Source organism: Camelus bactrianus, chromosome 16, assembly GCF_048773025.1.
Source record: "Camelus bactrianus isolate YW-2024 breed Bactrian camel chromosome 16, ASM4877302v1, whole genome shotgun sequence".
NCBI classification, from domain to species: domain Eukaryota; kingdom Metazoa; phylum Chordata; class Mammalia; order Artiodactyla; family Camelidae; genus Camelus; species Camelus bactrianus.
In genome coordinates this window covers 36,828,098-36,844,805 of record NC_133554.1, presented here as the reverse complement: position 1 = coordinate 36,844,805, position 16,708 = coordinate 36,828,098, and the positions used below count along the sequence as shown (strand labels likewise).

Sequence of the window (16,708 nt, the reverse complement as noted above, 5' to 3'; positions counted from 1 at the left end):
TCCTTTAACCAAGGCTATAGCTTTAAACTGTTCTAGCCTTGGGGCATTTGTTTTTAGATCTTTTTAAATTGAGTTATAGTAATTTTACAATGTTGTGTCAAATTCCAGTGTAGAGCACAATTTTTCAGTTATACATGAACATACATATATTCATTGTTACATTTTTTTCTCTGTGAGCTACCACAAGATCTTATATATATTTCCCTGTGCTATACAGTATAATCTTGTTTATCTATTCTACATATGCCTGTCAGTATCTACAGATTTTGAACTCCCAGTCTATCTCTTCCCACCCCCTTCCCCCTTGGCAACCACAAGTTTGTATTCTGTATCTATGAGTCTGTTTCTATTTTGTATTTATGTTCTTCTGTTTTTTTTTTTTAAGGGTTCCACATACGAGCGATCTCATGTGGTATTTTTCTTTCTGTTTCTGGCTTACTTCACTTAGAATGACATTCTCCAGGGGCATCCATGTTGCTGCAAATGGCGTTATGTTGTCTTTTTTTTTTTTTTTTTTTTTACGACTGAATAGTATTCCATTGTATAAATATACCACCTCTTCTTTATCCAGTCATCTGCTGATGGACATTTAGGCTCTTTCCATGTCTTGGCTATTGTAAATAGTGCTGCTATGAACATTGGGGTGCAGGTGTCTTCTTGAAGTAGGGTTCCTTCTGGATGTATGCCCAGGAGCGGGGTTACTGGGTCATATGGTAAGTCTGTTCCTAGTCTTTCTTTTGAGGAATCTCCATGCTGTTTTCCACAGTGGCTGCACCGCCTTGGGGCATTTTTATACATCTTGGTTGGTCTCAGCCTGATCTTAACACAGTTGTTTTCTTCATATCATTTCAAGTCTTCACTTATATCTCATTCCTCAGAGACCTTCCTTGATCACCCTGTCTAAAATACCCTATCTCTGCTTTACTTTTCTTCATATTTATTTTACTTACTAACACCTGTTTCCTACTTAGACTGTAAGTTTCATGAGGATCACTCCTGTGTCCTGTTCACTGCTGCATCTTTTGCACTGAGAGAAGTCTGGCTCAGAGAAGCTACATAACTAGGATTTGTTGAAGGAATGTATGGATTATGCCCTATTCATGGTAGATGCTCAGGGGATAGTTTGTTGAATTAAGACTAAGTTTATTGACTTGAGATATAAGCTTAGGGCATTGTTACATTTGTCTGTGTGACTCAATAAATAGAAAATTGAGTATAGATCTACAGAACACTCTTCGGCTTGCCATGTTCCTAAAACTGATAAGATTCAGGTTAGGTTCTAGTTAATTGCAGTACTTAGGTTTAGAACCTAGAAAATGAGGATATATGTATGGGTGGAGTAGGGAGTGAGGACTGGGGTGGTTGGCCAAGGGAGGGGAGTAGAGAATTGGGATCAAGAGGGGAGAAAGAAGACTGAACCAGACGCTTGCCAAATAGTGAACTGAAATTCCAGAATTAATTTTACCTTCCAGGGATCTCTAGGGAGTTTCTGTGGGAAGCCATTTTTTGGTGTAGTCTATCCAAATGGAACACAGTAGGACCTTTTAAGAAACCTTACATCAAAAATCGTATTACCAAAACAGTTATTTCAATGCAAAAAGGGAGTTTGTGATAGAGAATTTCAGACTTAGAATAGTAGTTAATTTTTTCCCTTAGAAATTTAGCTAATATAGGCATTTAAAAAATGGTTAAGTGTATTGATTTAAAACTTAAATATCCAGTTTTGACCATGTCAAGCTTTTGGGCTCAAGTAAGGGCTTCCTCCAGAAGCATGGGCCTCCTGTGTATTCTGATCCCCTTTCTCAGTCATTGTTAGCATTAACAAAGCACAAAGCCTCTCATACAAAATAGCTGTGTAGCAAGGGCAACTGGCCTTTAAAATCTTTTCCTAGAACTGAAGCACTGGTTCCACCAGTTACAGTCCTAGATATTGCAAATATCTGTACTCAGTAATTGATGACAGATATGCAGTTTATGTTGTAAAAATCTTCTACTCTAGGAGAAATGTCTGTATTGACCTGAATTTATTAAGCCTGGGTTGAGATAGAAAGAGCACTGAAGGAAGAGTTGAGTTCAGGTCCCAGCAGCTGACCTTGGGCCAGTACTTAACATCCAGACTATGAGGGAAACGGGGACAGTGAGATGCTGGAATAGAATCCGGGGCCTCTTTAACAAGGGCTGTACATCAGCACGGCCAAGCTCTTACTCCAGACTACTGAATCAGGAGCCTTGGCATTCGTTGCTGTATGGTTTGAAAAAGCTCCCGGGTGAAACTGATGGCAAGCATTTCTTAGCTCCCTGAGTCATGTAGGACTAAAGACTTTTATTTTTGTTGCTAAAAGTATTCAGCAAAATATTTTCATTTCTATTCATGTCACAAAGAGATCTTATATTGAGTTTGACTTTTTAGGACATAACTCAAAACTCTGAAATTGTGATTGGTTTGCTTTTATCTTAGTTTTTGTAGAATTTATGAGGGCAGTTGAGCTGAGTTGGAGATTAAGTAGCCACCAGGGGGCTCTAGTGAGTTGTAAAGAGTTCATTGAATCTCTTACTCGTGAAGCCTCCAAATTCCATGTAATGTCATCCATTTATCTGCTGAGCTTGGACTTAGGATCTAAAGGCAGAAGGTCTGTCAATTTGGATTATGTCCCTTCACTTTTCCCTCATAACATCTCTCAAGAGAACTTTGGATTTAGATAAAAACTTGTATTAGCAATTTTAGTTCTGTGGAAAGCTCAGTTTCTTTTTACCTTATGCTCTGATTATGAATCTTAATATAAAATTTGGAGTAACAGAAGGGATACAAGATCTGCAGCACTTAATATGTTCTTTGTCACAGCTAATTTGTCAAGGATACCTGATGGTATGTTGACCATCTATACAGAACACTACTTTAAATCAGTTACTCTGCATGTTACAGTGTCGCTTGGGTAGCAGATAGAACTTAGATAGCCTTTAAATAAAGCTTAAAAGCCCTTTTAGGTGTTAGGCTAATTCTGATTTCTTTTTACTCCCTTTAATACATGCTAAGTCTGCTGTGTTCTGATAGTGAGTTGTTAGTTGGCATTTCTTAGAATCTGAAAGAGAAGAGCCAGCTGGGCCTTTTGAGTCTTACAGGCAACTGTTAGGAATAAGACACTTGTGCCTAGGCTGAGAATTTCTCCTCTTTATGACCAGTGTATTCACATTAATGTATTACTGTTACTATTCAGGGAGAAATTTCTGCTATACAAATTCCTCAGCCATCATAGAAATCTTCGCTTCAGAGCTAGTATGTTGAAAGTTCTGGATCCTTCCTGGAAAGGTAGAGGAGGAATCTTGAAGATGAAGCTCTTTCCTAAAGGAACACAATCTAAGTACAAAGATACTTTGTGTGTAAAAAGCCAAGTTGATTCTCCATTGCGATATAACCATTATATATTGAGATACTGTGGATCAAGGCATGTCCTGTGAGACATGGGTAATGTATAAGGAGGGAATGAAAGGTGTTCTCCAAAGCGAGGTTTATGGGAAGAGTGTGGGGACATAATGCTGCATGTACTGTCTCCCCCTGTTGCAGGTCGAGTTGTGTTTAGAGTGTATCGAATGGGCCAAATCAGAGAAAAGAACTTTCTTACGCCAAGCTTTGGAGGTATGTACCTATAGTAGTACTGCTTTCAGTTCTCTTAGGCATTTGACAGTCTGTGAATGTAAGTTAACACTATCCTGATCAAAGGTATTTTCAGCAGCTTTGTACTACTCTGGCACCCAAAATTATTGGTAGTAGTCCCACTCATGAGAATTGCTCTAGTTGAAGTTTTGAGACAGCTAGCAGTACCTAGCTCAGAGAAGTAAGCAGCAACATGGTAAACAGTCACTGGCCATAATAGGAGATAATACTGTGGATTAGATGATTTTTTAGGCTGAATTTGATGCTATCATCAGGCCTTGAATATTCAACAGTAACAGTTCTGTGACTGTCAATCTTTGATTTCTTTCTTTGGCTTTTTTTATCCCCTTTCCATCAGTCAATGCCTTTTCTTTTTCCTAGGCAAGACTGGTGTCTTTGTACTTTGATACCAAGAGGTACCAGGAAGCGTTGCATTTGGGTAAGTAAACTGGTGGAAGCTAATAAGGCCTCCAAACTGGCTAACTGAATGTGTCCTGAACCTAGCTCCTCTTATTAGTTACGTATTAGTAATTCAGGTTGTGCCTGCTTCTAAGGATTTAAGGTGGCTTACATTTACTGAATCTGTCATGGAGAAACGCCATTTAGACGTTCTGAGAAACAACTAGAGTTGATCTGTGAATTGTAGAGAACCAAAGGTTCAGATTGCAAGTGTTTACTGACTGTCACATTTAGACTCTCTGTTTATAATTATCCTTATAATCTATTTTAAACATCAAGAAATTAATTGAGTGGAAATACATAAGGAACCTGAAGTGGGCCAACTAAAGGCTATTCCCATTTGACCTTTATAAATATCCTGAAATCTTTGCGTGCTTTTTTTTTCTCTTTTCATTTTTTAAATTTATTTATGTATTTATTTTACAATGTCGTATTTTTAAAGTGAAGTATAGTTGAGGTACAATATTATATGTTACAGGTATACAATATAGTAATTCACAATTTTTAAAGGTTATAATCCATTTATAGTTAATATAAAATATGGTCTATATTCCCCATGTTGTACAGTATACCTTGTAGCTTGTTTTATACCTGATAGTTTGTGCCTCTTAATCCTCCTCCTCCATCTTGCCTCTCCACCTTCCCTCTCCCCGCTGGTAACCACTACTTCCTTCTCTACATCTCTGAGTCTGTTTCTTTTCTGTTATATTCACTAGTTTGTTGTATTTTTTTAGATTTCACATGTAAGTGATATCTTACAGTAATGTCTTTGTCTGTCTGACTTACTTCACTTAGCATAATGCCCTCCAAGTCCATCCATGCTGTACACCAGAAACTAATACATTTTAAATCAACTGTACTTCAGTTGAAAAGCAAACAAACAACCAGCCCATCTAAAAGATGGGCAGAAGAACTGAACAGACATTTTTTTACAAGAGGAAATGAATATGGCCAACAGGAATATGAAAAATTGCTTAACATCACTAATATCAGGGAGATGCAAATCAAAATCACAATGAGATATCTCACACCTGTCAGAATGGCCACTATCAAAAAACACAAATAACAAAGGTTGGCAAGGATGTGGAGAAAAGGGAGCCCTTGTACACTGTGGGTGGGAATGTAAATTGGTGCAGCCACTATGGAAAACAATATGAAAGTTTCTCAGAAACCTAAAAATAGAACCAGCATATGGCCCAGCAGATTCACTCTTCGGCATATATCTGAGAAAAACAAAAACATTGATTCAAAAACAAAAACAAAAGAGTACATACAATCTGCTATTCACAGCAGCATTATTTATAATTGCCAAGATACAGAAGCATCCTAAGTGCACATCAACAGATGAATGGATAAAGAAGATGTAGCATATATATGTGATGGAATACAGCTCACCCATAAAAAAGGGTATTTTGCCATTTGTAGCCCTTCACTTTTTTTTTCACTTCTAAAACCAGAATTTTATAACTGCCTGCTGCTTTTTTAAAAAAACCTAATGGGTACCTCTGGACTATTATCCCTGAATGGAAGAACTTGGCTTTCATGATCTATTAGGTTGAGAAAAATGACAAGATTCAATTTTTATCCTGCAGAAGTGATAATTTCATATGGTTTAAACAAATAGTAGCATTAAAAAAAGTTGAGATATAATTCACAGGCCATAAAATTCACCCTTTTTTAAGTGTGCAGTCCAGTGGTTTTTAGTATATTCACGAAGTTGTGCAGCTGTCACCACTAACTGATTTCAGAGCATTTTCATCACCCCAGAAACTAACCTTGTATCCATTAGTTGTCACTTCCCATTAATTCTCCATCTATTGTCTTTGCCTGTCCCCTTTCCCAGGCAATCACTAATTACTCTTTGCCTCTGTAGATTTGCCTATTCTGGACATTTCACATAAATGCATAGTTATGGTCTTTTGTGATTGGGTTCTTTCACTTAGCATAGTGTTTTCAAGGTTCATCCATGTTGTAGCATATAGCAGGGCCCCATTCTTTTTTATTGCTGAATAATATTCCATTGTATAGCTGTACAACATTTTATTTATCTACATTCATCAGTTGATGGACATTTAGATTGTTTCCACTTTTTGACTCTTGGGAATACTGCTGTGAACAGGTTTTATGTGGACATGTTTTTCTTTTGGGTATATACCCAGGGGGAGAATTGCTGGGTCACAAAGTAAGTCTGTTTAAAAGCTTTTGAGGAACGGCCAAACTGTTTTCCAAAGTGGTTGCACCATTTTACATTCTCAGCAATAATCTATGAGGGTTCCAGTTTCTCCACATCCTCACTAACACTTGTTAATGTTTTCTTGTCTTTTTAATTTTGGCCATCTTAGTGGGTGTGAAATAGTATCTCACTGTGGTTTTGAATTACATTTCCCTAGTGACTAAACTAATGATGTCGAGCATCTTTTCATGTACTTTTTGGGCCATTTGTATATCTTTGGAGAAATGTCTATTCAAATCCTTTGTTTATTTTTTAATTGTGTTAGTTGTGCTTTTAGTATTTATTCTGGATATAAGTCCCTTACTAGTTATGATTTGTAAATTTTTTTTTCCCCGTCCTATAACTTGTTTTTTTCAATTTCTTGATGGTGTCTTTTGAAGAACATTTTAATTTTGATCGTCTCATTTATCTTTTTTTTTCTTTTGTTGCTTATGCTTTTGGTATCATATTTAAGAAATCATTGCCTAATGTAAGATCACAAAGACTTACTCGTTTATTTTATATATTTAGCTCTTACATGTAGGTCTTTGATTCAGTTTGAGTTAATTTTTGTATATGCAAGTCTGGCTGGATTTGATTTTCATCTGTGTTGGGGAAGAAGGTGTATTTGGAGAACATTAGTAGGTGCAGAACTCTTTCCTTCCCCCACCAACCCTAGTGCCTGGTGTTTCTTATTCAGTCTTGTGTTTGCTGGGTGGAAGAGAGTGAGGTCAGGTACCTGTCTGGATAAGTAGTTTCAGCATTTTCTGGGTGGGGATTCCCACTGTATTCAATCTTAAGAGTAAGCTTATAGGACTCTGAGCTCTGATGTCCTTTGTATGCATGCAGAAGGGCTTCAGAGAGATCTGTGTTTCTCTTTTGGAAGATAGCACATTAGCAGAAAATTTAATTCTTGTAAATAGATAACCTTTTGTGAGGTTTTGAGTTCAGGCAGGTTTCTTTATCTTGAATGTGTGAGGGTTAGTTAGAGAGATATGATATTAAAGTATTAAAATTATGGCTAATAAAGGAATATATATATATTTTTCCTTTCTCCAGGTTCCCAATTGCTGCGGGAGTTGAAAAAGATGGATGACAAAGCCCTTTTGGTGGAAGTACAGCTTTTAGAAAGCAAAACATACCATGCCCTGAGCAACCTGCCAAAAGCCCGAGCTGCCTTAACCTCTGCTCGAACCACAGCAAATGCCATTTACTGCCCCCCTAAATTGCAGGCCACCTTGGATATGCAGTCAGGTAACACCCATAGCTGTTCTTGGGATGTTTTCTTCTTAAAGCTCCTCTTACCCCACAGGTGGAAGGAATGGGGGGTTGGGGCTGGAGAATAAAATTGGCAATTTGGCTCACTATTCCTCAGAGAAACCAATTGCAAGGTTACTTCTCTAGCTGTCCCTTTTCTATTCACTTGCTGTTTACTGCCTGAAATATATTAAGAACATGCTTAATCTGTGGTTGACCGGACAACCTGACTGTTAGAGCCAGCACCCTAGTGAGGTCTCACTTATGTTTAAAAAGATCTCCTGTAACTTCCATCTTAGTCACTCAGGATGGTAGCACTTCTCTCCAGGATTGGACTAATTCAAGTCTGATATCACTTGGAGACCTTTGCAAAGCATGTTGGATTTTTCCAAAGGGCCTCAAATCAAGGCTGAGGAAAGACACCCCTCACCCCCATTTCAGTCGAGCGTAGTGGACAGCTTTCTGATGGAGTGTGTGAATGTTTGGCTAGGAGGCCATGGATTGGCAGGAAAATACTTTTTCTTATAGTCATCAGCTTTTATTAGTTATAATTTATTATCATTGGAGGAGCGTTGGAATTGAAGGCCAAGGACTAGTTTAAGGCTTGGTGTCACCTCGTTGCAACTTTTGTTTCCATGTAACACTGTGCAAGAGAGAGAATAGCTCCCATGCCTGCCTCTCAGGTGTTGTGAGTATGGAATGGCGTGTTTTGCCATGCAAAGGTTAAGAGCAGAGGCTCCAGAAAACAACTTTTCTAGGTTGGAATTTAGTTCTGCCAGTTTCTAGCTGTGCGACTGGGCAAGGTACTTAATTTATCTTGAGCCCGTCTGTGAAATGGTGATGATAACTCTACCCCCTCACAGTATGTTGGTGAGGACTGAAGTGAGGTGGAGAGTGTCAGCTCTCATCCCAGCATCTTGCTTTGGCCAAATACTGGCACTCTCTTTAAGCCGCTTCTCTTCATTATGCTCTGGCTTCATGGTCAAGAGATGAACTTGCATCCTGTTTCTTAAATAGAGGCCATTTTTATGTGAACCCTGTTTATTTCTCTTTCCAGAATTTGTATCACTACCTGTTTTTACCTGTTACCAAGAGTGTTTCTTCTCCCTGTCCTTTTGTTCGATTCTAAGTCTTTGTTTTCCTTTTCCACTTGGATCCTCCTCTCAGTCTTCAAACTGCCCCAGCTGAAAAGGCACAGCTCTGTCTCCTTTTTAAATTGTTGTCTTCTCCTTTTCTGTCAAGCTTCTTGAAAAAAGTTGAAAGAATATTATTACTTTGAGTTTTTATCATAAATGGGTGTTGAATTTTATCAAATGCTTATTCTGCATCTGTTGAAATGATCATGTGATTTTTGTTCTTTCTTTCGTTGGTGTGGTGTATCACACTGATTGATTTCCGTATGTTGAACCATCCTTGTGTCCCTGGGATGAATCCAGCTTGATCATGGTGTGTGATCTTTTTTATATGCTGTTGGATTCTGTTTCCTAATATTTTGTTGAGGGTTTTGCATCTATGTTCATCAATGATATTGGCCTGTAATTTTCCTTTTTGGTAGTATCTTTGTCTGGTTTTGGTATCAGGGTGATGGTGGCTTCATAGAATGAATTTGGTAGTATTCCCTCCTTTTCAATCTTTTGGAAGAGTTTGAGAAGGATTGGTATGATCTCTTCTTTGTATGTTTGGTATGATTCCCCAGTGAAGCCCTCTGGTCCTGGACTTTTGTTTGTAGGGAGGTTTTTTTCATTGCTGATTCTATTTCATTTCTAGTGATCAATCTGTTCAAGTGGTCTATTTCTTCTTGATTCAGTCTTGGTGGACTGTATGTTTCCAGAGACTTGTCCATTTCTTCTATGCTGTCCAGTTTGTTTTCATATAGTTGTTCATAGTATTCTCGTGTGGTTTTTTTGTGTTTCTCTAGTATTGGTTGTAATTTCTAAGGATATTATTACTTTGATTTCTCTATTAACTCCTTGAAAGGTAGTAACTCCCCCCAACCTCTGACTTTTGGGGAGATTTGACCCTGTTGAGCACTCCTGGCTTCTCTGATAGCCTTGTCTTCTTGGTTCTCTTCTCTTGACTGCTTCTCCTCAGTCACACTTTGCTGTTTCATCTTCCTTCTGATGTGTCTTAAGTGTGGGTGTGCTCAGTGTTGTTTTCTCAGTTCTTTTCCCTTCCTGTCCTTTTCCCTTTTTCCTGTCTCACCCTGCACTCTCCCATGGCTTCAGCTGCCATGTAGCACACGAACGGTCTCCCCACCTAGAGCTTCAGTAGCTTGTCTCTCTCCTAAATCCCATTTCTAAATGTCCCACAGGTCTCAATCTCAGCATGTCAAAACCAAGATTGTTATCTAACCCTTCCCCCCTCAAACCATCCTTTTCTACATTTCCTGTTTTAGTTAGTGGTGTCATTGATGCAGCTGCTCAAGCTATTATCTTTGAGGTAATTTTGACTCCCTTCCTCTCCTTCACCCTTCATATCCAGTCAGTTGCCAGATCAGGTTGAGTCTGTCTCCAAATCTGCACTTTCTTTTCCATCTCTGCAGTCACTGCTCTAATCAGTGCCACTGGACCACTGGAGTAGTCTTTTACTAATCTCACTGTCACTTTTCCCAGTCCATCTTATTTACTGGTCTTAAAGTCATGTGTCCGAAACACAGATCTGATCATGTAACTCTTTTGTTTAAAATTTTCCAAAGGTTCAGCGTTATCCCCAGGCTGTTTTACTTTAACAATGCATTCTAAAGGGAGGCTTTCTTTCCTTTTCGTGCTCATCTCCGGTTTTCAGTCCTAGCCACCAAATGACTTCATGTATCCCTGCTTCTGTGCCTTTATATATTTTGTCTTTCTGCTGGAATTCTGCTTTTCATCTTGCCCCCTTGGCAAACTTGTCTGCATCCCTTCAGATCCAGCTCACATGTCTCCTTTATAAACCCACTTCAGTGCCTCCTTTACTTCGGACTTCCCTACGAAAGGTATATTATGGTACAGATCTCCTTGTTACTGTTTTGATGACCGTCTTTCCAACTGTGAGACTAGGATTTCCTTCAGGGCCTTACTTGTAATTACTTCCTCAATAATAGTCATATCAGTGCTTGGCACATGGTAGGCCCTCATTAGTATCTGTGTTGAATGTGTCTAACCAGCTATGATGCGTGTCATCCTAATGTGGTCTCTATTTGCTAATGTGTTTGGGAAAGCAGTATTCCAGTTCTTGGGCCTTATTTTACTCCCCCCCCCCTTTTTAAACTAGTCTTATTTTGGGTCTGGTCTGTGCTCTTCACACTTTGGACTGGGAGGAGTGGAAAAACGGGAGTTTGTCTCACGTAGTTCATCAGTGTTAATAGTTTGTTGGGTATTTTTTAGGGAGGTCTCCTTGACTGCAGAAGAGGGCAGGTTTTCTCCAGGCCTCTGTAGTTAAGAACAGTAGTAGAAGAAGGAGTTGACTCCTTCAGCCTCAAAATGGGAGGCCTTTTGGGTGGGGTGAAAGTACTGGGGTGTGGAACATATCACTCACTAATGGTTATTAAGTCAGAAGTTTCCAGCTGGCGTGCCAGGCACACAGGTATGTGACAGGTGGGTTAAAAGTATGCTCAAACTGATCCCTTGAGGTCATGTGTAAGCAGTTTCATCCTTTCACTCTGGTGTGCTGAGTACTTCCTACATGTAAAAAGCTGGGAAGCCCTGTGGTGAACAGATAGATGGGACTAAGGCAGAGTTAGAACTGATATACAGAATCTTAGGGCTTCAATGCCTCCCAGGCTAGAAAGAGCCAATTTTCATGTCATCCCAAGTCATAGCAGAGGTTAGAAGGAATAGCAGGTTCAGTCAAAGCCAGGCTTATTGGGAGCAACCCAGCTTCTAAACAGTAGAGAATTGGTCAAATGAAGTGTAGTGTATCAGCCTAAGGAAATACTGCTTTACTGTGTACAGTCAAGTTCGTGGATTTGGCATTACATGCAGTCTACACACTGATTGCATCAAGGCAAAAGCACATCCATAAACGACCAATATCTAAAATGAGAATATTAAAAGTTGGATTTCTATTTCTCCCATGAAAGCTGCTTACAGTTAAAAACGTCAGGCTTAGAAAAGCTTTCTTAAAGAAACGGTTGATGTTATTAAAAGGTAATTTGTACATACCAGGGATGTTTGGGTCAACTTCCTGACCTATGAAGATAATGGCCTTTTCTGGTGGCTCTAAAAGGTAGGACTGCTGTGATGGTGAGAAGCCTGAGAAAGGTGTTATTGTATGCTGTTTTTAGGATCCTCTTTAGTTGGGCCTCTAACTTCTTTGGAATTAATACTTGCAAGATGGCACTGAACTGGGAGGCCAAAGACCTGGGTTCTAATCCCAGCTCTGCCACTAGATGGCAGTGATTTGGGCAGGTCCTTTATCCTTTCCTGACCTGATGAATAAGTCGGCTGGGATAGATTTCTGGGATCTATTCCAGGGTGGGATAGATTTCTGAGGCCCTTCCCACCTGTGAGATTTTGTGGTTCTTTTATTTTATATGGTTCTCACTCCTTTCTTTTAATGCCCAGGTATTATCCACGCAGCAGAGGAGAAGGATTGGAAAACGGCGTACTCATATTTCTATGAGGCGTTTGAGGGTTATGACTCCATCGATAGCCCCAAGGCCATCACATCTCTGAAGTACATGTTGCTGTGCAAAATCATGCTCAACACGTAGGTGCACGTTAACTTTGGGATATGAGAACTCAAGTCCTTTATCTAGGTTTTTCTGCCGCAGCAGAGATGGCTTGGGCAGGGCGTTTGGCTAGGTACAGAAGCAGCACCTGCTGCCTGGTGGGGCTGGTTGAGGTGGAGTGGGAGGGTTGACAGTAATCGAGAGTACTTTTGCTCGCTGATGTTTCAGAATCGGGGAGACAGATTTTAGAAATCTCTTCCCCAGCACCTCCTCTTTGAGTATTCTCCTCCTCTTACAAATATTCTGTCCAGAGAGTTGCTGAGCACAGGACAGAGGGCCAGGAAATAGCTTACAGACTAGCACCAGCCATGGGGCCACCCAGAATGGGTGTGGATAAAGGAAGAGGTTAGGGAGGGGTTTGAAAAGCTGGCAATGGCAAACGTGACAGATCTTTTTATAAAGAATTCTACAGAATTTATCCACATTCTTTTGGGAATAAATGAGATACTGACTGGGATTCTGTTTGGATCTTAGGAGTGTATAGGGCTTGTGTTTTAAAATGACCTGTTATGCTGGGATTGGATTTGTACTTACCATTTTGCCTGTTGGGTCTTTGGCTTTTGGTAGGTTCATTGTGGCTTTCTTTTTAATGTGGAGTTTTTCTCCTCTTCAGCACTGAGCGCAGAGTGGAGAAAGCCTGGCTTCTGTGGTGTAAGGGGCCTGTGGGGTTAGGGGTGGGGGCTGATTACCTCTGTGGGCAGAGTCTTTTCAGTGGAATTTTGAGAAAAAGAAATTTGCCTATACATACACTTAGAAGCATAACATCCTGGAGCAATTGACCAAGAATGTCTTTTTTTCTAGCCCAGAAGATGTCCAGGCGTTGGTGAGCGGGAAGCTTGCACTCCGGTATGCGGGGCGGCAGGTAGGGACGCCTGGGCTGCAGCTCTGATCTCTGCTCTCTCTCAGGCAGCGTGTTGTCCAGCGTGGTGTGCGGTGACACCATGCTCTTCCGACCTCCGTTCTGCTCTTCATTCTTTTTTACCTCTCTCTTTTCCTTAAGCTCATTCAGTATATTTCCTGTACTGTTAATTCTTGGCTTGAAAAATCAATGTTTGTTGCTCTTATGGGTATCAGTCAGTTTGAGGGACTTACAGAATTCAGAATTGAACTGTAGCATTTTCAGTGAGTTAGGTTGCGCCAGAAAATGTATCTCCTGTGCTCTTGGCTTGCAAAGTTAACATGCACAGAATATGAAGTCTTGGGTTCTCTAAGAGTCTGGAGCCCAGTAAGCTCAGGTGCACGTTTGCTTTAGGGAGATTGGATTGCTTGGTGCAGAAACTAGGTTTTGATGACGCATCAAGTGCTTCTCACATCAGTACCTTTCTACTCATGTCCTGAGTTTTGCGTGTGGCGCAAGAAGAGGCCCTTGGTGGTCGGTAGCCCTGTTTGTGGTGCCTCTTATGCCTGAGTAGGTGAGAGTGACCTGTTGAAAGATGATGACTCAGATGTGCGCACCATCACTTCTTTGTACTTGCTTGCTTATCACTAGTAAAGTAACAGTCATCTTCTAGATTCAACTGCACTTGACTCTGAACAGCAGACACATTGGCTTTCTCACTGTATCTTTGGCAGAATGTCCACAGCAGATGATTTCTTCCTGCTCCACCAGTGGCCCTAATTGGCTTTTCATTAGAAAAAGTTTCAGATTAGCTCCTAGTTTTGACCAAAAGAATACTGGTTTATTACTGTAGTGAAAAACTCACTGTAATATCTAGAACTAGAGTTGAGGAGATGGGCTAGGAGAGATCCGGTGTCCAGAACAAGGTCAGGTAACTAATAATGGTGAAGCCAGACTTTGATCTTGGGTTATCTGGTTCTAAGTTTCAGGCTTTTCTCATTATGACGTTTGTTTTGTCTATAGGACAAATGCTGAAAACAAACTATATTAATGATGAGGTTTGCACCATTTTTAAAGTCTCCTGTATAAGACACACTCTCCTTATTTAAGTGCATGGGCTGGTATAAGAGAAGGTCTTTCTGTCCTTTGCACTTGGATGAGAGATTTCAAGCAGGAGTCAGGCCCATCTCTAGAAAGATGAATGTAGATTTCTCACTGAGTAGAGATCTGATAGCTTGGTCAGGTGCCTTTTATAACCAGGTTAGAAGTTGCCCCTCAGCCGTTGATTATACCTTCGTCACTCTGGGGTTTTAATATTCAGCATAATATGTAGAATTTTGATGCCTCAGCCTTAATGAAAGTAAACTGGCCTGTGCCGTGCACCAAACCCAGCAGAATAAGGCTGGATAAAGCACAGGTGTGATCAGGTCTCAGGGCAGGAAGGCATTTGGGGGGATACGGTGATAGGGAGTCTTTGAGGAGGGGAAAGAAATCACAGTTCCCTGGCCAGCTTCCCTTTTAGCTTGTCCTCTTTGGAGAGTGCTGTATCAAAGTCTGTTTTTTGGAAAACTTTCTATTTCCTAGTGTTTTTAAGTTGCTTCAGATTTCAAAGGGAAACTGGTTGGCACACATTGGTATTTTTCTAGGTTTTCTTCCCAGGCCTCCAAGAAGAACAGTGGTGGGGAAGGTTCTTCTCTGCAGCCAGAAGTTGTGCGGACATAGCATGTTTCTCCCCGCGGCCCCTTGCGTGTTTCTTATGAGACTTGTTGGGATGTGAGTGTGCAGAATAGGTCACTTTCACTATTTTTCTCTTTATTCTTAGACAGAAGCATTAAAATGTGTGGCTCAGGCTAGCAAGAACAGATCACTGGCAGATTTTGAAAAGGTAAGCATGGAATTGAGTTGGTAGGGAGTGGGTGGGGGAGAGAGGTACTTTAAAAAAAAACTTCTTTTTAAAATCTTAAATGATTATAGTTTCACAAGAAGTTGCAAAGATAGTACAGAGTGATTCCATGTACCGTTCACCCAGCTTTCCCCTGTGGTAACATCTTAACTATAGTACAATATCAAAACGAGGAAGTTTAAGCACTTTTGTACAAGGAAACTTTTTGAGTTGTGATACCTCACTTATAAACTGTGCCTTTCAGTGTCAAAAAGTTCTGTCATCCTTCTTTTGCTTGAGTTTTCACAACACACTATTAGCTGCATTTTACACTTGGGGGAGCTGGGATTTAAAGAGGGCCAAGTGACACAGCTGATGGGTATCAGGTGTGATTCCGGGCCTAGTTCTTTTCCCACACAGCATGGTCTTAGGTGTCCCTTCAGTTCCAGAAGTGCCAGCTCTGCTTCTCCTCTGCGGACAGAAGAGAGGCTTTGATGTGCGCGTCTGGGCTGAAGGACACTTCCTCAGGATGGAGCTCTTCGCTCAGTGTTTGCAAAGGTTTGGAACAGGAGAAAAACTTACCTAATCAGTAGGGTGAGACTTGCACTTTTCCGAGCCTCTCTCCTCTTAGTCTGAGTATAATGATCAGCTTAATGGAAACAGACCTAGGTCCAGGAAGAAAAATAGTGTGGACAGAGACTAGATTGTGTGTCTCTGACCGCCCTCTAAGAGTCATCATATTCCTGGAGGTTTCTTGCCAGTTTCATTTCCTTACGTGGCATGATTTGCTTGCTTCCCTTAACACCTTATAGCACAGCTGACATGATATTGAGACCATTACTAAAGGTAAATAAATCACATACACGAATAAATGGTCTAGATCATTTTACCCCAAGGTTTAGGATGTTTGATGAAACACTTCTGTTAGGGATTCCTTAAAAAAAGGGTTTGTGATCAGATATTTGGGAAACACTAGGCCTAAACAAAATTAGAAAGATGCTTTGTTTTCTAGTGACTACAGTGTGGTATTCCTTGTAAAACCCCAAGAGCTAGCTGTGGAATTCAGCATTGCCCACTTATTTAACCTCAGAATTCTTTTTTCCCCCGTGGTGGCCCTATTTGTTCTGTAGAATACAGACTGAGGACTGCTTGTGCAGCTAGCTGGGCCTGTCAGCAGAGCTGCTCTCAGGGCTTACTTGATTTGAGCTGTCCATGTGAACCTTTAGATGGAAAGCCTAGGGTGGCTCCATCTTTCACTTCTTGATGTTCCTTTTCTTCTGCCTTCTGTCGTGGCTGTTTTTTCATCTCCCCCAAATCCTCCAGAACTTCAGTCAGCCATGTAGTTACAAGGGCCAGCAGACTGCTTAGGAAGCTGGGAGTAGCATGGCTTTCAAGTGCTACTCTGTGCCAATCTCGGCTCTTTTGGCAGGCCCTGACAGATTACCGGGCAGAGCTCCGGGATGACCCAATCATCAGCACGCACTTGGCCAAGTTGTATGATAACTTACTGGAACAGAATCTGATCCGAGTCATCGAGCCTTTTTCCCGAGTACAGGTAAGAACCCTCCTGGGGGCTCTCGCCCTTCTCTGGTGGGAGGAGGTTTCTGGCTGGGCATCCTCACTGTAGCCCACCCCCTTCCCACGCCCATCCAAGAGTGTGTGTGGTGGGCAGGAGATTCTCAACAGCTTGGGGTTTTCTT

General features: G+C 40.7%; 1 protein-coding gene across 2 annotated transcripts in view; it reads left to right on the top strand.

Annotated features, from left to right (window-relative positions):
- PSMD11 (proteasome 26S subunit, non-ATPase 11) overlaps positions 1-16,708 on the top strand; it is a 30,841-nt gene that overhangs the window by 10,449 nt on the left and 3,684 nt on the right. For both annotated transcript variants that reach the window (XM_010958321.3, XM_074343046.1), the window contains exons 4-10: positions 3,563-3,634; positions 4,034-4,091; positions 7,383-7,577; positions 12,122-12,266; positions 13,090-13,150; positions 14,949-15,011; positions 16,438-16,563. In XM_010958321.3, the coding sequence (XP_010956623.2) occupies positions 3,563-3,634; positions 4,034-4,091; positions 7,383-7,577; positions 12,122-12,266; positions 13,090-13,150; positions 14,949-15,011; positions 16,438-16,563 (720 nt within the window). The remainder of the gene's footprint in view (positions 1-3,562; positions 3,635-4,033; positions 4,092-7,382; positions 7,578-12,121; positions 12,267-13,089; positions 13,151-14,948; positions 15,012-16,437; positions 16,564-16,708) is intronic.